Below are 27125 nucleotides of genomic sequence, written 5' to 3'. Positions count from 1 at the left end.
GTCATTTAGATTGTTTAAACTTAGCAAGGTTAATGATGGGAACAATTGGTACCAGTTCCGGTATTCTATCCAACCCTCCATTCATTCCACCCGAGTTCAAAGAGAGAACACCAAGAAGCTATTGGATCATATACATCCTCACTGCCTAACTGATCTTGCCCTCACCTGTTCACAAACATATGTGCATTTTCCAGCACGGCTCAACCACACAGTAACCAGCAGTGGGAACTGACTGTTTCCTCTTCCCTAGCCCCGGAGGTAGAGAGGTCATTTGTAGGGCACCGAATGGTGATCAGATCATTCAGTGCAGCCTGGGATTCAAACCTGGGATCCTCTCGTCGCTTAGCGCTGCTCCTGGCAGTGTCCTTATCCAATAAGCCATAGGTGGGGCCGACTTTGAACATTTAATCAGGACTCTGAACGTGAAAGAGTCCCGAGCTCCACAGTGCTGAACTCAAATGTTAGCATTCGGTGCACTATTTACCGAAAAAAGTTTCTGCACTGAGAGAGCAGGATTATTCCAGAGAGAGCAGGGACTATGGAAAACAAGCATGTAATGTCATACACAGACCAAGAGACACAGATTAAATACAATTCACTTTATCAAAGGGTTTTCATTCACAAAACGTGTACGTTTGGGCTATAGATATACAAGAAGTAAATGAGGCCAACAAAAAAACCTTATTAGATTTTACTGCCCCTCCAATACTGTTGATTAAAAGATAACCGGATTATTGCCAGAGTGACTGCTTGAACTGGGACTGTGCTGTACTCTTGTATAATGTGCAGAGAAATCCAGCATCTACACTTGTTTTTTACTTGACCTGCAGGCACACAACACGTAATCGCATGCCAACAGGCAGGTGGCAATTACGCACAACATGTCGGCTTGAAATCCTGTTATATGCTTCAAGTTAATACTTGTGTCACAGGGGACAGGACTTTGTGAGGAACAAAGGAAAATGTTTCTGTTCCGGCCCTATTTTCAGTTGCGCCTGTTGGCAGACCATTGGTATGTGCTGAGTGATTAAATTCAAACTCCATTTTATTACACAGGAGTTCGGAATTTTTCCCCCATTTTGACCAGCGTTTTGGGGAATCACGTCGCACATAAAAATCGCAAACCAGTGGCTGTGCCATTTGGCTTATGGAGACACGACTGAAAATGGCAACCGAGTGGAAACGCTGTCCATTGTCCAAGAGCCTGAGCACCTTATACACATCAATGGTTTCAGTACTAAAACCTGCAGTTCATATTTGGAGTCCTGCAAGTTACCAAAGTAAGGCAAACATAGGTAAACAAGTATAGAAACAGAAACAAGATTTGATAGAAATCCCTCCCCGTCCCCCAACAATATCCTACTGTTTCACCGCAGCATTCCGTTGCCAAGTCTGTCTGAGGTAGCGCTGACCGAAGGCGTGCTTGGCAACGGAAGCTAGCATCATAAAATAGTGCAGTAGTAAAAGTAACTAGACCAGGAAGTGGAGGCATCACCCCCGATGAGGTCATAGGTGGAGTCCCGTGATTGGTCGTGCAGCCTGTTGTCAGGAGTAATGATTGTAGAGTGGTGGAGCATGGAGGGTGCCATTCTGAAAATAGTGTTGTCGGGAGGCCATGTACTCAGCGTAGCTGATTGTTACTTTCTCGCTGCGGTACCTGAGAAAAAATAAAATGGATGCATATTAACGTGGTTGTGCCTGGTTAGATTCGAACAGGCGAGTGACACGTTTGCATGTACCTTCTACGGCATTCCCCATCCCGCTTTCTGAAAACATGGACCAATGACAGCAAGTCAGTCCACGCTACCTTCCCAAAGGGGCTCCTTTCCTGAGGGAGCAAGTGTCAGCATCCAACTTGGTCCCAATCCTGTGAGGAAACAAGTATCCACAAGCGAAATGGCAGTCAATAGCAATTACTGATGATTGCTCTCCGCAGCGTCCTATCTAATCCAGGATTTTCGATGCGAATTGTAGTGGTCCAACAGCTTCTCTGACAGAGGTTAGCTAACTCAGCATGGGAGAGAGAACCAGTTATCACTGTCCAGCAACTGAGCTATTCAATTATCAGCTCCAAGGGAGCAATCCTTTGGGTCAGTGGTGGCATTTTCAGAGTCAGATGTTTCAGGGTTCGACATCTGTTCTAGACAGTTCCAGAAAAATACAGATCAGAGTTCAGGGGCGGGATTCTCCGACCCCCCGCCGGGTCGGAGAATCGCCGGGGACTGGCGTGAATCCCGCCCCCGCCGGATGCCGAATTCTCCGGCACCGGATATTCGGCAGGGGTGGGAATCGCGTCGCGCGGTTGGCGGGCCCCCCCCGGCGATTCTCCGGCCCACGATGGGCCGAAGTCCCGCTGCTGGAATGCCTGTCCCGCCGGCGAGAATCAAACCACCTCTCTTACCGGCGGGACAAGGCGGCGCGGGCGGGCTCCGGGGGGCGATGTGGCCCCGGGGGGTGTCCCCACGGTGGCCTGGCCTGCGATCGGGGGCCACCGATCCGCGGGCGGGCCTGTGCCGTGGGGGCACTCTTTTCCTTCCGCCTTCGCCATGGTCTCCACTATGGCGGAGGCGGAAGAGACCCCCTCCACTGCGCATGCGCGGGAAACTGTCAGCGGCCGCTGACGCTCCCGCGCATGCGCCGCACGGCAAAGTCATTTCCGCGCCAGCTGGTGGGGCACGAAAGGCCTTTCCCGCCAACTGGTGGGGCGGAAATCAGTCCGGTGCAGGCCTAGCCCCTCAAGGTGAGGACTCGGCCCCTCAAGATGCGGAGAAATCCGCACCTTTGGGGCGGCGCGATGCCGGACTGATTCACGCCGTTTTTGGCGCCGGTCAGCGGACATCGCGCCGATTGCGGAGAATCCCGCCCCAGATCTGAATTGATAACCCCTCATCATACAAGTTGTAGCGGCAGTACAATACTCCCATCTTATGAGACTAACCTATACTATTAGTTACTCTAAAGAAGGTTACAACCATTGAAGAAGCTTTCGCATCACAGCCTTTCTTTCACTCTTTCATGAGTATGGGTGTTGCGATCTAAATCCCGCCCATTGTGGGCAGGATCACCTTTTGGCAAATCTGCATGAGAGCGAGACAGCTAGTCTCACTTCAATATGCAGCCACCCGAGGCACCCAAGGTGTTGAGACCCCGGGCGAGCGCCTTTCAGTACAGGTCTCCACAAAGGGGGACCAGGCGCTCGCTATGGGGCTCTGTTCCTGAAGTAGGCCATTTTCCAAGATCATATTTTTATCTCATCTCATCAAACATTCTTCATTCATTGGACTGTTTTATTGGACTGATTGGCACCGTTTATAATATGCCCACAACATTGGACTGTTTTATTGGACTGATTGGCACCGTTTATAATGTGCCCACAATGCAGAAGGGAACACCCGGATGGACATTCGTTTAAATCCCCTTCTGCACAGCTGAGAGACCTTTAATTCGAAATTGATGGAAGACCCTTGTTCTGCCCAGCAACAGCAGGAGGCTGCATCTTAAAACGGCCCCATGGCCAGGAGATCGGGATATCTGAGAGTCAAGGCCCTGGCAGTGGGATATATGGCACAACTGTATTACAAAGACTTATGAAAGAATGAAATAGTATATAAATAAAATGGCCAGGACTTCCGGGTGCGGCGATGACCAGCTAAGTCGCACGTTCCGGCAGCTCCCGTTGGAACGGACTTTTGAGCTCTTAATAGGAGCCCCAACGGCAATTTAAACGGCCAAAAACACTGTGCGGTAAACCAGAAGGGAATCCCCCCGGACGCGCATGGATAAGGGAGAGGATAGCGGCCGGATTGCAGAGGATCCTCTGGAGCAGCGGCAAGGAAGGGAAGCTCAAAGCAAGATGGCGTCGGAAGGTGGCCGTTTGTTATGGGGCCCGGACCAACAAGAGTTCCTGCAGCGCTGTGTGGAAGAGCTGAAGAAGGAGTTGAAGAAGGAGCTGTTGGCCCCGATATTACAGGCGATTGAAGGGCTAAAGGAGGAGCAGAAGACCCAAGAGCTGGAGCTTCGGGTCGTGAAGGCAAAGGCTGCTGAAAATGAAGACAAAATACAGGGCCTGGTGGTGAAGACAGACGCACGAGGCACAGCACAAAAGGTGTGTGGAAAGGCTGGAAGTACTGGAGAATAATTCGAGGAGGAAGAATTTAAGAGTTCTGGGTCTTCCCGAAGGTGCAGAAGGGGCGGACGTCGGGACATATGTGAGCACGATGCTTCACTCGCTAATGGGATCGGAGGCCCCGACGGGCCCTTTGGAGGTGGAGGGAGCTTATCGAGCTTTGGCGCGAAGACCGAAGGCTGGAGAAATATCTCGAGCTATAGTGGTGAGGTTTCTCCGCTACAATGACAGAGAGACGGTCCTCAGATGGGCGAAGAAAACTCGGAGCTGTAGGTGGGAGAACGCGGTGATCCGCGTATACCAGGATTGGAGTGCGGAGGTGGCGAGAAGGAGGGCAAGTTTTAATCGGGCTAAGGCGGTGCTTCACAAAAAGAAGATCCAGTTTGGAATGTTGCAACCGGCGAGATTGTGGGTCACACACCAAGGGAAGCACCACTACTTTGAGACGGCAGAAGAGGCGTGGACATTCATTGTGGACGAGAAGCTGGAATAGTCTGGCGAGAGAAAGAACTTTTGGGACAAAGTGGTGGGGTGATTATGTGGGGCGAGGAAAAAGGGAGGGGGGGGGGGGGAGGGATGATTTTTCAATTTGTTAATCTTGCGATCCTGTAACTGTTCTCTCTCCCCCATGTTTGGGGGAGGGGGGGGGGGGGGGGGGGGGGGAGTATGAGGAACTGTGGGCGCCGGCTATTAGGGGCGGGGCCGAGTGGGAAACGCAGGCTTTGTTCCCGCGCTATGGTAATTATGGCGGGAACAGGGACGCAGGAAGGAGGGGGCCTCGCACAGTGGGGGCCGAGGATAAGGGGGGAAGCCGAGGTCAGCCAGAGTTCGTTGACTTCTGGGAGCAACATGGGGGGTGCAACTACGCTAGAGGGGGATCTAGCGGAGGGGGGGGGTTAACTGGGTTGCTGCTGCTAAGGAGAAGGGGGAGCTGTTATGGGATGGGGTGGTCGAGGAGGGAGGGCGCCGTCGGGGGGATACACGGGTACGTGGGAACCGGGTGAGGAGCTGGGTTAAAAAAGGGGATGGCTAGTCGACAAGGGGGGGGGGGTAAAGAGCCCCTAACCCGGCTGATCACGTGGAACGTGAGAGGGATGAACGGGCCGATTAAAAGGGCACGGGTACTCGCACACCGAAAGAAATTAAAGGCAGATGTGGTTATGTTGCAGGAGACGCATCTGAAACTGATAGACCAGGTCAGACTACATAAAGGATGGGTGGGGCAGGTGTTTCATTCGGGTTTAGATGCGAAGAACAGGGGGGTGGCTATCTTAGTGGGGAATCGGGTACCGTTTGAGGCAAAGACCATAGTGGCGGATAGTGGGGGTAGATATGTGATGGTGAGTGGCAGATTGCAAGGGGAGGCGGTGGTTCTGGTGAACGTATACGCCCCGAACTGGGATGATGCAAATTTTATGAGGCGTATGTTGGGACGTATCCCGGACCTGGAGGCGGGAAAGTTGGTAATGGGGGGAAGACTTCAATACGGTGCTTGATCCAGGGCTGGACCGGTCGAGGTCCAGGACCGGGAGGAGGCCGGCAGCGGCCAGGGTGCTCAAGGACTTCATGGAGCAGATGGGAGGGGTAGACCCCTGGAGATTTAGTAGGCCTAGGAGTAAGGAGTTCTCATTTTTCTCCCATGTTCACAAAGTATACTCACGGATAGACTTTTTTGTCTTGGGAAGGGCACTGATTCCGAAGGTGACAGGGACGGAATATACGGCCATAGCTGTTTCGGACCACGCTCCACATTGGGTAAACCTGGAGGTAGGAGAGGAAAAAGAACAGCACCCACTCTGGAGAATGGATATGGGTTTATTGGCGGATGAGGGGGTATGTTTAAGGGTGAGGGGGTGCATCGAAAGGTACTTGGAGCTTAATGACAATGGAGAGGTTCAGGTGGGAGTGGTCTGGGAGGCGTTGGCAAGGCGGTGGTTAGAGGGGAACTGATATCCATAAGGGCACATAAAGGGAAGCAAGAGGGTAAAGAAAGGGAGCGATTGCTGAAAGAACTTTTGAGGGTGGACAGGCAATATGCGGAGGCACCGGAGGAGGGACTGTACAGGGAAAGACAAAGGCTACATGTGGAATTTGACCTGCTGACCACGGGTAAGGCAGAGGCACAGTGGAGGAGGGCACAGGGTGTACAGTATGAGTATGGAGAGAAGGTGAGTCGGCTACTGGCCCACCAATTGAGGAAGAGGGGAGCAGCGAGGGAGATAGGTGGGGTGAGAGATGAGGAGGGAGAGATGGAACGGGGAGCGGAGAGTGTGAACGGGGTATTCAAGGCATTTTATGAGAGGTTATATAAGGCTCAGCCCCCGGAATGGAAGGAGGGAATGATGTGTTTCTTGGATCAGCTGGAATTCCCGAAGGTGGAGGAGCAGGAGAGGGCGGGACTGGGAGCACAGATTGAGATGGAGGAGGTGGTAAAAGGGATTGGGAGCATGCAGGCGGGGAAGGCCCCGGGACCGGACGGATTCCCGGTGGAATTTTATAGGAAGTATATGGACTTACTGGCCCCACTTTTGACGAGAACCTTTAATGAGGCTAGGGAAAGGGGGCAGCTGCCCCCGACTATGTCGGAGGCAACGATATCGCTCCTTTTGAAGAAGGAAAAAGACCCGCTGCAGTGTGGGTCCTACAAGCCCATTTCCCTTTTAAATGTAGAAGCTAAGCTCCTGGCCAAGGTGATGGCGACGAGGATAGAGGACTGTGTCCCGGGGGTGGTCCACGAGGATCAAACTGGGTTCGTTAAGGGGAGACATCTGAACACGAACATACGGAGGTTGCTAGGGGTAATGATGATGCCCCCACCAGAGGGGGAGGGGGAGATAGTGGTGGCGATGGACGCCGAGAAAGCATTCGACAGAGTGGAGTGGGATTATCTGTGGGAGGTGCTGAGGAGATTTGGTTTTGGAGAAGAGTATATCGGCTGGGTACAGCTGCTGTATAGGGCCTCGGTGGCGAGCGTGATCACGAACAGACAGAGGTCTGATTACTTCCGTCTTCATAGAGGAACGAGGCAGGGGTGTCCCCTGTCTCCGTTACTGTTTGCATTGCCGATTGAGCCCCTGGCCATAGCACTGAGGGGCTCCAGGAAGTGGAGGGGAGTACTCAGGGGAGGAGAACACCGGGTATCCTTGTATGAAGATGATTTATTGCTGTATGTTGCGGACCCAGTGGAGGGGATGCCTGAGATAATGCAGACACTCAGGGAGTTTGGGGAATTTTCGGGGTACAAATTGAATATGGGTAAGAGTGAGTTGTTTGTGGTGCATCCGGGGGAGCAGAGCAGGGGAATAGATGACTTACCGCTGAGGAAGGTAACAAGAGATTTCCGGTACTTAGGGATTCAGATAGCCAGTAGTTGGGGAACCTTACAGAGGCTTAATTTAACACGATTGGTGGAACAGATGGAGGAGGATTTTAAGAGATGGGACATGGTGCCCCTGTCACTGGTGGGTAGGGTGCAGGCGGTCAAAATGCTAGTCCTCCCGAGATTCCTCTTTGTGTTTCAGTGCCTTCCGGTGATGCTCACGAAGGCTTTTTTCAAGAGAATTGAGAAAAGTGTCATGAGTTTTGTGTGGGCCGGGAAGACCCCGAGAGTGAGGAAGGGGTTCTTGCAGCGTAGCAGGGATAGGGGGGGGCTGGCACTACCGAGCCTAAGTGAATACTACTGGGCCGCCAATATCTCAATGGTGTGTAAGTGGATGGGAGAAGGGGAGGGAGCGGCGTGGAAGAGATTGGAGAGGGCGTCCTGCAAGGGAACCAGCCTACAAGCAATGGTGACGGCGCCGTTGCCGTTCTCCCCAAAGAACTACACCACAAGTCCAGTGGTGGTGGCAACACTAAAAATTTGGGGGCGGTGGAGACGACATAGGGGAAGGACGGGAGCCTCGGTGCGGTCCCCGATAAGAAATAACCATAGGTTTGTCCCGGGGAGAATGGATGGGGGATTTGGAGCATGGCAGAGAGCTGGGGTTGTGCAACTGAGAGATCTGTTCGTAGACGGGACGTTTGCGAGTCTGGGAGCGCTGACGGAAAAATATGGGTTGCCCCAAGGGAATGAATTTTGATACATGCAACTGAGGGCTTTTGCGAGGCAGCAGGTGAGGGAATTCCCGCAGCTCCCGATGCAGGAGATTCAAGATAGAGTGATCTCAGGGACATGGGTGGGGGATGGTAGGGTGTTGGATATATACAGGGAAATGAGGGACGAGGGGGAGATCGTGATGGATGAGCTGAAGGGGAAATGGGAAGAAGAGCTAGGGGAAGAGATTGAGGAGGGGCTGTGGGCTGATGCCCTACGTAGGGTAAACTCGTCGTCCTCATGCGCCAGGCTAAGCCTGATACAATTCAAGGTTTTACACAGGGTGCATATGACCGGAGCAAGGCTCAGTAAATTTTTCGGGGTAGAGGATAGGTGCTCTATAGATGCTCGAGAAGCCCAGCAAACCACACCCACATGTTTTGGTCATGTCCGGCACTGCAGGGGTTCTGGGTGGGGGTGGCAAAGGTGCTTTCGAAGGTGGTGGGGGTCCGTGTCGAGCCAGGCTGGGGGTTGGCTATATTTGGGGTTGCAGAAGAGCCGGGAGTGCAGGGGGCGAAAGAGGCTGATGTCTTGGCCTTTGCGTCCCTAGTAGCCCGGCGAAGGATATTGCTTATGTGGAAGGAAGCCAAACCCCCGGGCGTGGAGACCTGGATAAATGACATGGCAGGGTTTATAAAACTAGAACGGATAAAGTTTGCACTAAGGGGTTCGGCTCAAGGGTTCACCAGGCGGTGGCAACCGTTCATTGACTACCTCGCAGAACGATAAAGGAAATGGGAAGGTAGCAGCAGCAACCCGGGGGGGGGGGGGGGGGGGGTCCTCAGGGATGTTTGTGTATAGATATTTGTACCAGGTTATGTATATTGGATTGCTTGATTTTATTTTTGGAGAGTTATTATTTTTGATATGGCAGTTGCCATTTAGTTTATATATTATTTATTTATTTGTTAAAACGGCCACTGTTATTTATACTGTTTTATTGTTGTAAAAAGGAAAACCTTTGTATTGTTTTGTTTGGCCAAAAAACTTTGAATAAAATATATATTTTTTTTAAAAATTTTAAAAATGGCCAGGGCAGGCAAAGAAACCAGAATAGAAGGAATGAAAGAAATGTATAGATTAGATTAGCGTCCCCTACACACACACACAGCAGGACAAAGATGACATTAACACCTCATCTAGCAAACACAGAAACAAAAGCATAGCACAGCCACAGACATCAGAGGTCGATTTAGTTAAGGAGACACATCCGGGAGATAATGGAAAACACATTAGAGAAGGGAGGGACACCGGAGCGAGCACAGGTAATCTCATCAACACGGACACACACCATACAGATGCAAATTGACAAGGGAGGGACACAGGAGCGAGCACAGATAATCTCATCAACACGGACACACACCATACAGATGCAAATTGACAAGGGAGGGACACAGGAGCGAGCACAGATAATCTCATCAACACGGACACACACCATACAGATGCAAATTGACAAAGGAGGGACACCGGAGCGAGCACAGATAATCTCATCAACACGGACACACACCATACAGATGCAAATTGACAAAGTCTACCAGGGAGCTTCCTGGCCGAATAGAATGCATATTCTCAATTTAAACCTGTCTGAGAGATCTAAATCAAAACTACCCGCCACTTTTTAGCTATTATGTATGAGCAAATGTTCCCGCTCGAATTTGGATTCCTATAAAAATCCAGAGCGAATGTGTAATTGTCAAGATCAACGTGGCCAAGCCACTGTTTCTGAGCTGGCTGCGTGGGTCTCCCTGAAGGTTTCAGTAATTGTACAATAAAGAACAACGCTTTGAACCGTGCCTTGAGACTCAGCCTCTTGATTGCACTGGTACAAGGGATTTTTCCCTACAACATTCCCATTTAGTTAAATCGTATCCTCAAACCTGAAAGGTTTACTTGTTCTTCCTCACCTCAGATACTGATAGATCTGTTGCAGGGCCTAATTCCTTATTTTATTTCATGCATTTGAATGTTTATTTTCGATTTCTGCTTTCACTATTTTTTTTCTTCTTGTTTTGCCCCACCCAATCCTCTGCCCCAGTAAAGAAGGTGAGTTACTCTGCCTGTGAATCAATTACTAGTAGCAGACCAGGATGGCCTACCGATGGAATTTCATTCCATTCATTCTATAAGGAAGAAAATGGCCATTATTCAGCAACTTCAACTGCTGCCATGGGTAGACACAGAACTCACCATTAAAGGATTCAGTCAATAATCCTGTGTCAACAGCACAATCTGTTGGGGGAGCTGCACCTTGCACCTATCCACTGTATAACAATCTGATATGTGGCATCTTTATTGTAGAAGAAAACATCCCAAGGGGTTAAATTTCCTTAACTAGAAAGGCTTAATAAGCACAACAGGAGATTCACCATATTATAACTGTTCGGAGGACAGTGCAGTGTGAGTTTTACCCTGCACGTAATCCATTCTGCACTTTACATGTCAGTGCTACCTGAAGTATTCTTGTAGCTTAGTGGTACAACTATGGGCAACACGGTGGTTGGCACTGCTGCCTCACAGCACCAGGAACCCGGGTTCAATTCCAGCCTCGGGTGACTGTGTGGAGTTTGCACATTCTCCCAATGTCTGTGTGGATTTCCTCTGGGTGCTCCAGTTTCCTCCCACAATTCAAAGATAGATGTGAAGGTGAGATGAATTGGCCATGCTAAATTGTCCCTTAGTGTCCAAAAGGTTAGGTGGGCTTACTGGATTATGGGGATAGGGTGGAGGCATGGGTCTATGTAGGGTGGTGCAGACTTGTTGGGCCAAATGGCCTCCTTCCGCACTGTAGGAATTCTATGATTCTAACTCTCATCTCGAGAGTCAAACGTTTGTGAATTCAAGCCCCATGCCAGAGAACTGATCACAAACTAGACTGACACTTCATTACAGTACTGGGGAGTGCTGTTATGATCAGAGGTGCCAGCTTCGGATGATATCAAGCCAAGGCCTCATCTGCTTTTTAAAGTGGACGCACAAGATTCCATGGTTTGTTCACAGAGCAGAGGGAGTTCTTCCAATATCTTTATCCTTCAACCATCCCCACCGATTAACTAGACATTTATCTCATTGGTGTTTGAAGGATCTTGTTCAGCACAATAGGACTGCTGAGTTTCCCTCCAATTTAACAGTGGCTACAATTCAAAAGTGCTTGATAGTTGTGGCGTGCTTTGGAATGCCCTGATGTTAAGAAATGCAAGTTCTTTTGTTACCAAAGAAGCTTTAACCTGCAGAAGAAGTTATACCTTGTATCTAGCCCATAATATACCTTCTCTTATGGACCCCTTCCTGAGACAATCTTGAATTGGACCTGGGAATGTTTGAAGTAGCAGTGTAGGAAGAGTATCTTGTGCAACACATCGCAGGGCTCTCAAAACAGCAAAATGATTATTAAATTCTCTGACAGCCAGTGACCCAATCTAAAGAACCACCCCATATACATATGTAAGACGTCCCAAAAACAGAGTCCCTTAAACATTTGTAACAATCAAAGGAATGAGAAAAAACCTAAAGGAGACGATCCAATCTATATGCCCATGTTTGGAAAAATCATCTTGTAGTTTGCCTAACATGTCTACCTTTGTATATAACTTAAATGCAAATAAACTGCTTTGTATTTATAGCCCGAACAATAGAATTTTAACTGAGACATTTCCAGAATTGAATTCAGAGGAAAGAGGGAATCCTCTAGAATTCCAGTGCACAACATAACTGCAAAGTAGAGAACAAGCCTTAAGTTCTGCACCCCAAGAAATATTCTCAAGGAACACAAGGGCCATATATCACTACAAGGACATTGCTTACAGCTGTTGAGAGGCAAACCCAAACCATAACGGACTAAAGTTCCTCCAAACCAGTAAATGATTAAAGGGCATGCATATCTGAAACAGATTTCAGCTCCACTGACCCTCCACTGAAACAATTAATAGATTCCAAGCCTAATACCTCGCACGCAGCCCCAACATACAAGATAAATCAGCAATAGGCTTCACTCCTGCTTGCAAAACTCAAGGAAGAGAGGTCATTGGGCAGCATGGTAGCACTGTTGCTTCACAGCGCCAGGGTCCCAGGTTCAATTCCCGCTTGGGTCACAGTCTGTGCGGAGTCTGCACGTTCTCCCCGTGACTGTGTGTGTTTCCTCCGGGTGCTCTGGTTTCCTCCCACAAGTCCCGAAAGACATTCTGAATTCTCCCTCAGTGTACCCGAACAGGCGCCGGAGTGTGGCGATTAGGGAATTTTCACAATAACTTCATTGCAGTGTTAAGTGACAATAATTTAAAAAAAAAAAGATTTGGCAACTGAAGATTCTCCAGAATCAATCAAGGATAACCAATAAGGAACGCTTTGCACCTTTAGTTGACCCAAGTCAAAACTAAACAAAAAACAAGCTTAACCGCTCTAGAACTACTGACACTTATCAGACTCAAGACTTTCTGGACAGATTTGCCTCCAATCTTGCTACATACAGATAATATGCTTCCAGTCTTTACATTTGTGTTATTGGTCTACACTCTCTTTATACAGTTTTGAATATAGTTTTTCTATGTTACTTGCCTGGTGAGTTTGATTGCTTTCCTGAATTCATTTGTTATTGGAGCTTTATAACCTCCTTTACGCAGAAGCGAGTCTATGGTCTGAATCTGGTCCCAGTCTGCAAAATAAACACACGCAGTTAATGCCAGGGGCAAATCTATACCTTGGTATCGGCTAATGCCTGCAGTGCGCCTCCATTACCAACAAGGCCACCAGCTTATGGTCTCATACGCAAGTTACAATATCCAGGATAATAAAGTAAAGGGAAAATAGTAGGGATACAAACTGTTTGCAATGCTTTACTTCAAGCTTGATAGACTAGTAAATAACTCAATTACATATATACTTACAATCAAAAGAATGAGATTTCTCAAAAGCAGAGTGGGTGTACTGCCGTTGATTGTGATTTAAACTGTACCTTTTTATTCTGGAGCCCGTGGACCTCTGGGTCCCCGCTCCAGGTTGAATCCAGTGACGAGTAGAGTCGGGAGACCAAGTGGCAACGGTCAACTACAGCTGATCCACATCGCCCTAAAGATAGTCTTCAGTTCACTGACTTGCAGAGATGTTAAATATCCCTGTCACCCACAATGCCTCACAGTCTCCTCTCACAGCAATGCTAACCCCCCCCCCCCCCCCAACAATGCCAGCACCCTCTCCACACCAGAAAGTTTTCACTCCCCACCACAGTCCCCAACAATGCCCCCCCCCCCTCCCTGCTGACAATGGTGTTCAGTTCATGATGAAAGGGGGATGGGACTCCACTGCAGTTACATTTCACCACTTGGCCTCCTGGCTCTGCCCCTCAATAAACACACACAGAAACAGAAAACTAAAAGAATAGATTTTCCAGGTTTTGGATCATACCTACCCTGTTCCTTGGCCACTTCTGGCAAGTACGTTGCGGTGCGTTTTGCCCCCTTCTCATTCACAAACTCTATTCGAATTCCATGTACTCCCACCTAAACACAGATTCACTTTTATTACTATAAGACCACCAAATATATTTCATTTAACACATCATCACTTGTGTGTGTAAATACTATCCCACATAGAGTGCCAGGTCTACACCAAACTGCTACATCAGTAACAGAAGAGTAAAGGATGAAAAGACTGACTGAATGGTCGTTACTTTAAACAAACCAGCTCCTGTGATGGTTCGTATTGTACAGAGCCATGCAGACCAGAAAGTCTCTGGTGTATCCCATGTTTGCTGGTTTCAGCTAAGGTACTGGCACCTGCAATATCATTGCTCTCAGCTGCTTACCTCTCAACTTCTTAATAGTAAAGCAACTCAAGTTTAATTTTAACCCTTTAAACCATGGTGCCCTCCAGGTGAATTTTTGCTGTACCCGGTCCAAAGCCAATATCCTTCTTGTGGATCAGTACCAAAACTGGATACAGTACACTAGACAGGGCCTAACCAACAGAAGCATCATTTCTTCATTCTAGAATTGCAGCCATCATGAGATGAAGAAAAACATTCCATTAGCCTTTTATTGATTACTATTGATGCCTGTGCATAAGCCTGGAATGATTTCTGTACCAGGCCACCTCAATAAATCCCTCACCCTTTCCCACAATGAACTGCATTTGCCACTGCTTTTCCATTTGCAGACTATCGTTGAATCATGCGAGAGGCCTCTCAGATTTGCAGCGCCTGAAAAGTCTCACGCAATCCAACGGAATTAGGCTCATTGACATATGCATTCTCCCGGTGGCCGGGTTAACGGCCATGCCTGGGAGACCTCGCCAGGGTGCCGTTTAGTACTGGACCACACAAATGTAATGGTAGGGCAGCACGGTGGCACAGTGGGTTAGCCCTGCTGCCTCAGGTTCAATCCCGGCTCTGGGTCACTGTCCGTGTGGAGTTTGTACATTCTCCCCGTGTTTGCGTGGGTTTCACCCCCACACAAACCAAAGATGTGCAGGGTAGGTGGATTGGCCACGCTAAATTGTCCCTTAATTGGAAAAAATGAATTGGGTACTCTAAATTTATTTAAAAAAAACAAATGTAATGGTAGCTGGAGGGGGTCGCCCACACCATTAGAGACCCCTGTATGGTTGGCAACAGAGCATGTTGACACCCTTGCTCTTCTGCTGATACCTGGGCACCTTGGCACAGCTATCCTGGCACTGCCAGTGTGCCCAGTGCCAGGGATGGGGAGGGGGAGGGGGTTGAGGGGGGGGGCGTGATGGGCCGAATGGCCTCCTTCTGCACTGTAAATTCTATGATTCTATGGCGCCCTGATCTGCTCACAAGTAGGAAATCACTTTAAGCACGGCCGCAGCAGAGAGAAACTTCCTGAGGTAGACAAACAGCAAAATGCCTTGAATAGCAGGATGTTTCTCAGTGCTGCAGCTGCCCTGCTAAACCAGCCCAAATCCGGAAATGGAATTTAAAAATAAAAATTAAAGTACATTATTTTTTTTCCAATTAAGGGCAGATCTTCTGGTCAGCAGTGGAGTGGGTATACCGCAGTCGACTGCAAAGCTAAGGGGCAATTTAGCGTGGCCAATCCATCTAGCCAGGCCTTTGGGTTGTGGGGGTGAGACCCACAGAGACACAAGGAGAATGTGCAAACTCCATATGGGCAGTGATCCGGGGCCAGGATCGAACCTGGGTCTTCGGTGCTGTGAGGCAGCAGTGCTAACCACTGCGCATCCGTGATACCCTTCTGAAATAGAAATATTTTGGTTAAATCGCAGCCTATGATCTTTTATAATTTTCTATGCACAACTTGTGCGGCATGATGGCACAGTGGTTAGCACTGCTGCCTCACAGTTCCAGGGTCCCGGGTTCAATTCCGGCCTCGGGTGACTGGCTGTGTGGAGTTTACACTTTCTCCCAGTGTCTTCGAGGGGTTCCTCTGGTTGCTCCGGTTTTCTCCCACAGTCCAAAGATGTGCAGGTTAGTTGGATTGGCCATGCTAAACTGCCCCCCACCCCCTCCCCGATAGGGTAGAGGCAAGGGCTTAAGTAGAGTGCTCTTTCCAAGGGCCGGTGCAGACTCAAAGAACAAAGAAATGTACAGCACAGGAACAGGCCCTTCGGCCCTCCAAGCCCGTGCCGACCATGCTGCCCAACTAAACTACAATCTTCTACACTGCCTGGGTCCGTATCCCTCTATTCCCATCCTATTCATGTATTTGTCAAGATGCCCCTTAAATGTCACTATCGTCCCTGCTTCCACCACCTCCTCCGGTAGCGAGTTCCAGGCACCCACTACCCTCTGCGTAAAAAACTTGCCTCGTACATCTACTCTAAACTTTGCCCCTCTCACCTTAAACCTATGCCCCCTAGTAATTGACCCCTCTACCCTGGGGAAAAGCCTCTGACTATCCACTCTGTCTATGCCCCTCATAATTTTGTATACCTCTATCAGGTCGCCCCTCAACCTCCTTCGTTCCAGTGAGAACAAACCGAGTTTATTCAACCGCTCCTCATAGCTAATGCCCTCCATACCAGGCAACATTCTGGTAAATCTCTTCTGCACCCTCTCTAAAGCCTCCACATCCTTCTGGTAGTGTGGCGACCAGAATTGAACACTATACTCCAAGTATGGCCTAACTAAGGTTCTATACAGCTGCAACATCACTTGCCAATTCTTATACTCAATGCCCCGGCCAATGAAGGCAAGCATGCCGTATGCCTTCTTGACTACCTTCTCCACCTGTGTTGCCCCTTTCAATGACCTGTGGACCTGTACTCCTAAATCTCTTTGACTTTCAATACTCTTGAGGGTTCTACCATTCACTGTATATTCCCTACCTGCATTAGACCTTCCAAAATGCATTACCTCACATTTGTCCGGATTAAACTCCATCTGCCATCTCTCCGCCCAAGTCTCCAAACAATCCAAATCCTGCTGTATCCTCTGACAGTCCTCATCGCTATCCGCAATTCCACCAACCTTTGTGTCGTCTGCAAACATTTTCCTCCAAATCATTGATATATACTACAAAGAGCAACGGTCCCAGCACTGATCCCTGTGGAACACCACTGGTCACAGCACTCCAATTAGAAAAGCATCCTTCCATTGCTACTCTCTGCCTTCTATGACCTAGCCAGTTCTGTATCCACCTTGCCAGCTCACCCCTGATCCCGTGTGACTTCACCTTTTGTACTAGTCTACCATGAGGGACCTTGTCAAAGGCCTTACTGAAGTCCATATAGACAACATCCACTGCCCTACCTGCATCAATCATCTTAGTGACCTCCTCGAAAAACTCTATCAAGTTAGTGAGACACGACCTCCCCTTCACAAAACCATGCTGCCTATGCTGCACAAACCATGCTGCACAAAACTCGATGGGCCGAATGTCCTCCTTCTGCACTGTCAATTCTGAGTCTGCACGTTCTCCCCATGTCGGTGTGGGTTTTCTCCGGATGATCCGGTTTCCTCCCATTAACTAACCTGAATTGTTAGGTGAATTGGACATTCTGAATTCTCCCTCTGTGTACCCGAACAGGCGCCGGAGAGTGGCAACTAGCGGACTTTCACAGTAACTTCATTGCAGTGTTAATGTAAGCCTACTTGTGACAATAAAGATTATTATTAATTTTATGTAATCTGCAAACTTGGATATTTAACTAAGACCCTGATCATTAATGTTTTACACAGCTGCGTCATTGGCAACCAAGTAAAATAATCCTTCACTGGCTCCTTACAACAGTGAATGGTTTCATTGTAAGCATTTGAATTCTTTTTTAGAAGTGATTCTTACCTTGACACAGTGGACCGTCAGATGGCAGGTCAGTGTGGTGGGGACCTGTTACGGGGTGCCCAATCTTTGAAGCCTGCTGTCAGACCTAGCCCCCCATCTCTCAAACTCACGCAGAGTTGCCCAATTTTGTGTACTCATCTTTGTGCTGTTGATTGGAATGAGGGAGCCAGCCCTCACACCGCCAGACCTGGTGAGTGCAGCTTGATCAATTCCCCCGGTAAGATGTTTCAATAAGGAGAAAATTAATACTACAAAGCTGCATATAGAAAGCAGGAGGCAATGACGGGATACTTTGGAAAGGCTTGGAGTGTGCACAGAGAGTGCAACATAATGTTCACTGTTAGGGAATGCAGCTGCACCACCAAGTGGCTATACTGCAACACAGCATAAGTTTTGCCCCCTTTATCACTGGCTTCTGGAGGAAAAACATACCATTGCTGACATGGGAGTGGGGGGGCGGTGGAGAAGCAAGCCCTCGCTATTAGGCATGATGATAATTTGCTGCCGTTTCATTTGTCAGATTGTCCATCCATTTGGGAGTAACCTGCCCACGGCCCATTATCCATCAACAGTATTCAGGTTTGAGCATTACCCGCTCTAATAGTTCATGTATATACTGTCGTGTTTTTGGTCAGTTTTGCAGAGCCTTTCGCTCTCAGATGCTAATTCACCTGTTTGCACCTCCAAAATCTTCTACTTTTGAGATTAACACAGGACCTGATCGAATAAGGAAATAATTGGTGAAAGCTGCAAGATTAATAAGCCGATTCACTTTTGTTAGAATTTTGACCAACTATGAAAAATACGTCATCATGGGGTTAGATTGGACTTACTGAGCCGTTGTAATTATTTTTGGAAAGTCAGTGGGCTTCATGTTCAAGTGCCTGGAGTGAAAATTCAACTCTCAACCACTTCATTCCAAGGCAAGAGTCTTTCTGAGTGAGCTACAGCACAGATGTGCTGTATCTCATTCTATCAGTTGGGAGGGGCAGCTGGTAACCACTCCCCCCGAGAACAAGTCTTTCAGCAGAGGCTTGTATTAGTCACTGTGGATGAGTGAGTTCTTCACAGCAATGTCAATGGAGGATACAGGCAGTGTGGAGGATACCCAAGTACCATACACGTCTTTAACTTTCCTTTCTGGCTGGCGCTACCCATGCCAGTGGTAAGCTCTGCAGCCCCCATCCAACACCCTCCTGTAAGAGATACTGTGGGCATCCCCCTTGGGCGGGCCACATGATGCCCCGCCAGCAGGATGGCACCTGGTTGTGGATTGCGTGGTGGTGGTCGCGATTCCGGCGTCGCTGGACGGCAAATCCTGTCCCAGATGTCTGATGCACCCAAGTTCTTTCGTGAAATATCTGGAAAAGGGGACAATGGCAAATAAGATTCCATCACCTTTGGTAACCTATCCATAAAGGGAGAGGGTATGACGCATGAGAAAAGAGAATCATTAATAGTATCTGCTCACATAGGAGACAGAAGAGAAAGTGGTCTGAAGTTAAGCCGGATGGAGATTAACAAGCAGGAGTTGAGTCGCAAAAATCGAGATAAGCAAGGAGAAGGCATGCAGGATATGATGGAAAACTCCATATTAATACAATACCAGAACTAGAGTGCCGTGAGTCAGTTAAGATGATCAAGAGCCAATGGGGTTGATCGGGATGGGGGATTGATAATGAAGAATGGGGAGATGTTAGTAGAAGCAGCTGCTTGGATGGTCTCGATGTTGGAGATAAATAAATCTACACGTTTCCACTGTGTTGATTAAAGAATCTTAGTTAGAAACTTGGCTATTACATTGGGATCCATTGTTGAAAGAAACTAACACTGCCCAATCCTTGTTGATCTCAACTTTTCTATCCTACATACCATGAGGGGCTCATTTATGAATGTTACTTCTATAGTCATCATGCTATAGGGCTCAACGTCAATCCTCATTCCTCCCTACTGTTCAAACAATATTGAGGTTTTCGGCAGGGTTGTCCTTCTTCGCCTGTTGCTTATTCTGATATTGGAGCTGCTCACATGAAATCAATGATTCAGTTTAGGTTTCCGAGTGCACAGGATGTAATTTTACTCATGTGACATTCTTGGGTTTCTAAGCAAGATTCTTTTCCTCTATTTCTTTCTTTTCCTCTATTAGTAAGCATTCTCAACCTGCCTCAAGCCATCACTCCATTATGAGGAGAATAAGGACTACCCTCAATGATCTGGCCAGTCGTTTGCCAATTAGAATATCAATTCATAGAATCATAGAATTTACAGTGCAGAAGGTGGCCATTCGACGCATCTAGTCTGCACCAGCCCTTGGAAAGAGCACCCTAGCTGAGCCCATAACCTTCACCCTATGCTCACACCTCCACCCTATCCCCGGTAACCCCACCTGAGCTTTTTTGGATACGAAGGGCAATTTAGCATAGGCAATCCACCTAACCTACACATCTTTGGATTGTGGGAGAAAACCGGAGCACCCGGAGGAAACACACGCAGACATGGGGAGAACATGCAGACTCCGCACAAACAGTGACCCAAACTGGGAATCAAGCCTGGGACCCTGGAGCTGTGAAGTAACTGTGCTAACCACGGTGCTGCCATGCTGTCCTTGGGCATCAAGAATCCAAAGGAAAGACTTTCTCTTACCGAGGAAAGTAACATGGCCCTACCGTGGTAGAAAAGATAGAGGGCGCGATTTAACCAAAACATTTCTGTCATTTTGCACAAGTTTGACGGGGTGTTTTTCATTGACTTTTTGGGTGAGATCAACACCACTATTCAACCTCACTTAAGTCATTTTTTTGGAGACTTGGGGAGTTTCTCCTGGTCAAGCCCACACTTGGAAATTTTTTCAACACCAATGAGCTGAACATGCTGCTGAGACTGGCTTCTCAGAGGTCCGGCCGCCATTGTGAAAGGGTGCCTTGCGGTCTAAGTGCGCTTGAGGGTCACCTAGACGCCCCACACATGGGAAATGTCAGCCCCTTGCACACATAGGCAATACTGACTCTTCACCCCCCCCCCCCCCCCCCCCCCCCCACCCCCCACCAAGTGAGGACGCCCCACCGTGGGGTCCCTATCTTTTCAGGCCTCCCAGCGAGGGCGAGATCCAGATCACAACATCTCATGTGGTTTGGATGAATCTCGTAAGACGTTTCATTTGTCTAAAGCCTCGCCACGCCACAAGGTCAGGCACGAGGAGGCTGTTAGACTGCACCCACAGAATGACCAATGACTGCCAACTAAGGTTCCATGGCAACACATTAAGCTGAACAACCTATGAGCCAAATACAAATATAGTCCCTGGGATTTTTAAGATAAAGATAGATAGTTTTTTGAAGAATAAAGGGATTAAGGGTTATGGTGTTCGGGCCGGAAAGTGGAGCTGAGTCCACAAAAGATCAGCCATGATCTCATTGAATGGTGGAGCAGGCTCGAGGGGCAAGATTGCCTACTCCTGCTCCTAGTTCTTATGTTCTTATGATCTGACCCTGCTCAGAGACCATCTCCTACTTCCAGTGAAAGTTGGGGCCTCCAGGGCTCAACTTGACTAGATCATGGCTATTAGAATCCTTCTACTATACGGAAAATCATTGAGACTGTAGGTGCATCTCCAAATGATCCTGCATCGTGTTTTTTAAATCGCCTCTTAGATGACTGGAAATTCTACGTTGAGATCTTTAAAGATGATGCCAATTCCAAAGCCAGCAATGCTCGCTGCTTCCATTGCTAGTTTACACGTTATGTGGATTTGGAGAGGCGGGGTGATCAATTACCTCTTTGTAGCTCAACATTGCTTTACTTTCCTAATTGCTACATAAGAATATAAGAAATTAGAGGAATGGGCCATTCAGCCCCTCAAGCCTGCACCACCAGTCAATAATATAATGGCTGATGTGGCCTTAACTCCACTTTCCTGCCTTTCCCCTATCACCTTGACTCCCTTTTCAATCAAACCTCAACTCCCTTTTCAATCAAAAATCCATCTAACTCCGCCCTGATCATATTGAATGACCCAGCCCCTATTGATCTCTGAGGAAGTGAATTCCAATGACCAATCCACTGGGAGAAGAAATTCCTCTTCATCTTATGTGAGGGACCCTTAATTTTGAAATTGTGCACTATAGATCTAGAGTCCACCACAAGAGGAAATATCCTCTCAGCATCTACCCTGTTAAGCTCTCTCAGGATCACCCTGGAAGCCTCAGACTTGAAGCCTGATCCTTTCTTTGTTAAGATAGCAGTCCTTTGACAGCTTGCTCAGAAAGTTGGTCCCCAAGACAAAGTGACTACCAAGTCAGAGACTCTCAGTTTCTATGCTGTGCGCAACTGGACTAAAAGAGGAAGATCACTGAGCTGCCTTGACACCAGTCTTTTGTGGCACTCGACAATAAAAAAAGGACTTGGCAGCAGTTGCTGTGACAAATTGGTTTCTTGCTGCATTCTTAAGCAAACTGCTATCTGATTCGGTCTTGTTAAGATGGCTAAAAGGGAAGGAGAGTTCTTGGGCAAAATCACACCGCGTCTAAAGTGGTACATGGAATTTCTCTGAAGCAACCGAAGCTTGCTGCAAAGATGAAATACAACAGCTCCCAGTACATGACAAGTGCCTAGCAAGTACACAAATTTGTGCTCGTAGATTGTTCACTGACTCAGTAATTATTTATCCCCTAGACAGATGAGCAGTGGGGATCTTACTAGCATTCTACACTGGTAGGTTTTGTACTTTTAGTTGAAAAGACATCTTGCATTTGTATAGCATCCGTCATGGCTTCAGTACATCACAAAATGCTTCACAACCACACTTTCTGAAATATGATCACTGTTGTTTTGTAGGGTAACGCAGAAACAAGTTGTGTACAGCAAGGTTCAATAAATAAATAACGAGACAATTTTTTAGTAGGAGTGATTGACAAATAATGTTGATCACGATGAGCCATTAATAGCATGGAAAATACATTTTAATATCTCATTCAAACGCAATACTTCTTAAAGGTGCAGCGTTACCTCAGTATTGGACTGAAGAATCAGCCTGGATTATGTGCTAAATTCTTTGGATCAGAGCTTGAATGCCTACGCAGTAGCAGTCGTGTGCACCACCTTCAACTTGTACTGCAGCAACTCACAAAGGCTCCTTCAACAGCACCTTCCAGACTTGCAATCTCTACCACCGAGAATGACAAGGGCAGCAGACGCAGGGGAGCACACCACCCTCCAAGTTTCCCTCCAAATCACATACCATCCTGACTGGGGACTAGATAGCCATTCCTTCACTGTGGCTGGGTCAAAATCCTGGAACCCCATTCCCAACAGCACAGTGGGTATTCCTGCACCATATGGACTTCATTGGTTCAAAAAGGCAACACACTACCACCTCCAAGGTAATTAGGGATGGGCAATAAATGCCCACATCCCATGAACAAATTTTTTTAAAAACACACCGCATTCTGACTCAGAGGCAAGAATACTTCCAATTGAGCCATGGTCGACACAGCCGGTTAAATCTGAGCAATTCCCCCGGTGTCAGAAACAGTTAAATAGGATGTGGTCCTATCAGCACAGTTGAACACCATAAGGGAGATAACAAAGACCTGAAAGGGTGGGTGTAGATTTCCAATTGGTTTGATTTGTAGGAACAACAGTGGGCTTTCATGCATCAAGAAACACCACCATAAAATGGCCCTGCTGGAATATGCATGGGCAGATAGCAGATAAGATCAGGATCCAGTTCTGCTGTAATAAAACCCATTTCCGCCACACGTCAACACCCAACATCTAGGCTTAAATGTTTCAGATACCATAAAGTTGTCTGCATCCCAGGGCAACGTATTCTAGAACAACTCGGCACCTTTGGGAGATTAAGGGAGAGCACAGGAGAAAAATGTATTAAAAACACTTCCCATTAAACACTCCCCCACCTCAGCCTCCTGTGGTGATAGCAAATTTGAACTGGAATTCCATTACCTCCCAGTCCAGGTAATCACTGGCATCCTCGAAATTAGTGAGCAGCGAAACAGAGCAGAAGAGTTTGGGAAGTTCCTCACGAGTCAGCGGGGGGAAGCGGCTGTCCTTAAGGGCACTGTGAGCAGAGAAAGATATCAACAAGATTAGGCTGGATCTTTCAGATTATTGATAGACCATTATGAATGAAGAAGCTAAGAATCTGGGTAATGATGATTTGTGGGATCTGTTATAATCCAGAAAGATAGTTGATGAACAATAGAACTGGAGAAACTCTTTACACACTTTTTCATTTATTTGCAGAGATGCCCATTACAAGCATAAACCTCTTAATCCAACAACCATAGTTTCAGTCTGTGTGTATTTATGGGGTCTCCACTGAATGTTAGGAATGTGTCTCTTTCAGAACGTGTAAGTGTCTTACATGCTACCACGCAGCATCCCCCCACCTCCAACAAAATCATAAACTGCAAAGGTTATTACTCCAGTTAACCCCACCTCACCAAACCAAAGGGCATGCTGATTTTCGTTCCTTCAGTTGGGAGACTTATACAGTATATTCCTTTCAGTCAGGACCTATACAGATTCCGTTGCCCTCCCCAAACATTAGGAGCTGCAGGTCACCCAGTCAAGAACTACACAAGCTTTTGGTTCCCTATTCCAGTCAGGGGTACTTGGGTTACCACTAGCACCATAGGCCACCTCAAGCTCTCTGCCTGCAGTCTTACCAACTGTTACACATTGGGGGTGTCAATTACAAGGGGTCACAATTTCAAGGTGAGAGGGGGAAAGTTTAAGGGAGATGTGCGTGGAAAGTTTTTTACGCAGAGGGTGGTGGGTGCCACCAGCTTTGTTCTTTGTTATTACAAAATCTGCCTTTCACTATGTGACATTCAGCCCTCTGATATGGCGAATTCCAGAATTTCCATTTACAGTGGCCCCAACAGCACCATGTGCATGAAATAAACCACTATCCAACACAGTTATAAATGACATAGACTATACAGCACAGACATTCAGCCCAACTAGTCTCGGCTAGTTATATTACTGCAAAGCGGAGGGGCTGCTGAGCATATTTTCACATTGGCAAGATGATCCTTTCGTCCCCATCTTGGATTTCTTATTATTACTTAGAGAGCTTAGATGTTCTTACCTGGTAAGTGTGTATTCCCTGAGTCCTGAATGGAGGTTCATGGCAGAGAAGGTCCCAATGCAGCCTCGCAGACGTTTATCACGGCCCATCTTCCACGTTACAAACAATGGGCTGGAAAACACAAAGCCATTCATTCCTACATAATAGAATCAGGTCATATGGATTGCACAGAACACAAACACCTGACACGAGACTCTACTGTACAGATTAATCTAAAATGCAGACAGGAAGCCCAGTGCCTCGAATATTGGAGGGTGACTGTGGTCCCTTGGGAATTCAGACCTTAAACGTATGACCCAAATATCCTGCAGAGAGCTCGGAGAACTTCAGATATATTGGGGTAAATCCATATTCCTCAAACACAGGCATTATCCCTGCATATCAGATATTTGGGAATAGCCAGATAACTCAGAACATTCTTAAGTAGCCCCTGCAGCCAAGATACCGTGTGAACAAGATGGTGGTATGCATATTCTGGTACTGCAGATATTCCTGTATAATCTGGAAATATGCATATTAAAGATATATTCTGGTTCCACAGATCTTCAGTGTGCAACTGAGACTACAGACATTATGAATATTCAGATATAATCAAGTTCTGGGCGTATGCAACAGATATTCAGGGGGTGATTGAGTACTGCAGCTATTGTGATACTACAGATCTTTGAGCAGAATCTTGGACTACAGATATTCCATGCATAATCTGTTCCTACTATTGGCACAATGCATATTCTGTAACTACACAGATATTCAGGATATAATCTGCTACTACAGATATTCTGCATATAATCTGGTGCTGCAAATATTCTGCTACAACAGTGCTCAGTAGGACGGCAGTATGGAATGACACGCATACCCAGATAATTCGGTAATTATCTGATAATTATCTGATATTTCTGGTTCAGTCTCCAAGATTATCTGCAATACCTCTAGATATTCTGGAATTACTATGTGCGTCTGGCATTTGGAAAATACTCTGTAACCTCAGAAATTATAGAATTAGTTCCAAACCCCAGGTATATTGTCAATTGGCCAGTACCTCAAATATTATGGAGTTAGCAATTACACCGGTTCTAGATATTCCGGGATTGCCTAGTATCACAAATATTCTTGAATTGGCCCAATTGCTCCAGATATTCCAGAAGCAGTCGCGTGGCGCAGAATCACAGATAATCATGTGCTGGGCTGTATAACGCTTTGCTTCAAATAACCTGAGAACTGCAATTGGCACCATGTCTCCAACATTCAGGAATTTGCTCATGCCTACAGCGTCTGAGATTGGAACTCCAGATATCATGGAATTAGACCTACATCTCAAACACAAATGGGAATTATTATATCTAATGCTCTGCAATGTGGTTGCAGATATACTGGGATGAGTTTTGAGCCTCAGGGTTTCTAGAATTAAGGCCACTGATCAGCGCTGTATCCTTTAAAATTTAGTTGTTGTCGCTGGTCCACTCTTAATAATAATCGCTTATTGTCACAAGTAGGCCTCAATGAAGTTACTGTGAAAAGCCCTAGTCGCCACATTCCAGCGCCTGTTCGGTGAGGCTGGTACGGGAATTGAACCCGCGCTGCTGATATTGTTCTGTATTACAAGCCAGCTATTTAGCCCACTGAGCTAAACCAGCCCCTGGCCAGTGCACAATCCATTCAAATTTTCTTCCCCAGCAGCAAATGCATTATTTAATCCCAGAATAAGGCCTGCGCAGTACCTTTCAGCTACTGTGCAGCCGCACATCAGTGCAGTTTAGCAGGAAACATTCTGGATATTCTGGAATTAAATCCACTGAATAGATATTCTAGAATTAGATCCAGCATTTGAATATTCAGAAGTAGGTTGATTATTCAGAAATAGTTACCCCTAGGGCCAGATAATTAGCTATAACTCCCAAATATTCAGCAAACTCTTGCATCCAATATAAATAATCATTTGGTAGTATCGAGCCTGGGTATTGCTGAAAAGAGTGGTATTTTGTCAAAGCTATTAATTTTGCACTCATCAGGACAATCCCAATAATATCAATGTCAGGGGTAACAACAACAACATCAGACTGCATGAGAAGAGAATGCTGATTGATTGGCAAGTGGACTCTGATTGGTAGAGTGTTACCAAGGAGAATTCTCCATGGGTAGTCTATTTGCTCAGATATTCCATCTTTATATTTGTGATTCTCATACTTTAGAATTAGCCCTAGTTATTTTGAAGAATGTCAAGTGCATTAGTTTTTAGTTCCGTTCTTCAGGTACTCAATGAGTGGTAGGTGACATCAGGTTTTTGTGACAAAGGATCGCCGTTATTGATAGTGGCTCCATGTGCAGACCAGTCACAAATGGTGCGAGTGCCATTACACTTCGCAATTTAGTGCTCTGGAAGACGTTATGGGAACCGTCCACAAGTTTTCAGGTGACACAAAGATCTGTTTTTGTGTCAATAACCTTGAGGAGAAAAGAAAATCACAATGCAATGCAGCAGTGCAGGCCCCCTGGATTGGTGGAAGTTTCAAAGGCCCCAAGAAAAGGTTCAGAGGAGGG

General features: G+C 47.2%; 1 protein-coding gene across 5 annotated transcripts in view; it reads right to left on the bottom strand.

Moving 5' to 3' along the window:
- Nucleotides 1-584: 584 nt before the first annotated feature.
- Nucleotides 585-27125, bottom strand: part of LOC140390028 (AMMECR1-like protein) — a 113262-nt gene continuing 86721 nt past the window's right edge. For 4 of the 5 annotated variants that reach the window (XM_072474869.1, XM_072474871.1, XM_072474872.1 and 1 more), the window contains 5 exons: nucleotides 24588-24698; nucleotides 23438-23552; nucleotides 13621-13711; nucleotides 12771-12867; nucleotides 585-1657 (listed from right to left, as the gene is read on the bottom strand). In XM_072474869.1, coding sequence (XP_072330970.1) covers nucleotides 1546-1657; nucleotides 12771-12867; nucleotides 13621-13711; nucleotides 23438-23552; nucleotides 24588-24698 — 526 coding nt within the window. In that variant the 3' untranslated portion in view covers nucleotides 585-1545. Of the gene's footprint in view, nucleotides 1658-12770; nucleotides 12868-13620; nucleotides 13712-17166; nucleotides 18838-23437; nucleotides 23553-24587; nucleotides 24699-27125 lie in introns of those variants that run through there. The other variant, XR_011934537.1, reaches the window with a different exon arrangement.

This window comes from Scyliorhinus torazame, chromosome 14 (genome assembly GCF_047496885.1).
Source record: "Scyliorhinus torazame isolate Kashiwa2021f chromosome 14, sScyTor2.1, whole genome shotgun sequence".
NCBI classification, from domain to species: Eukaryota; Metazoa; Chordata; class Chondrichthyes; order Carcharhiniformes; family Scyliorhinidae; genus Scyliorhinus; species Scyliorhinus torazame.
Note: the sequence above shows the minus strand (reverse complement) of the source record. Positions and strands in the feature narration are given on the sequence as shown.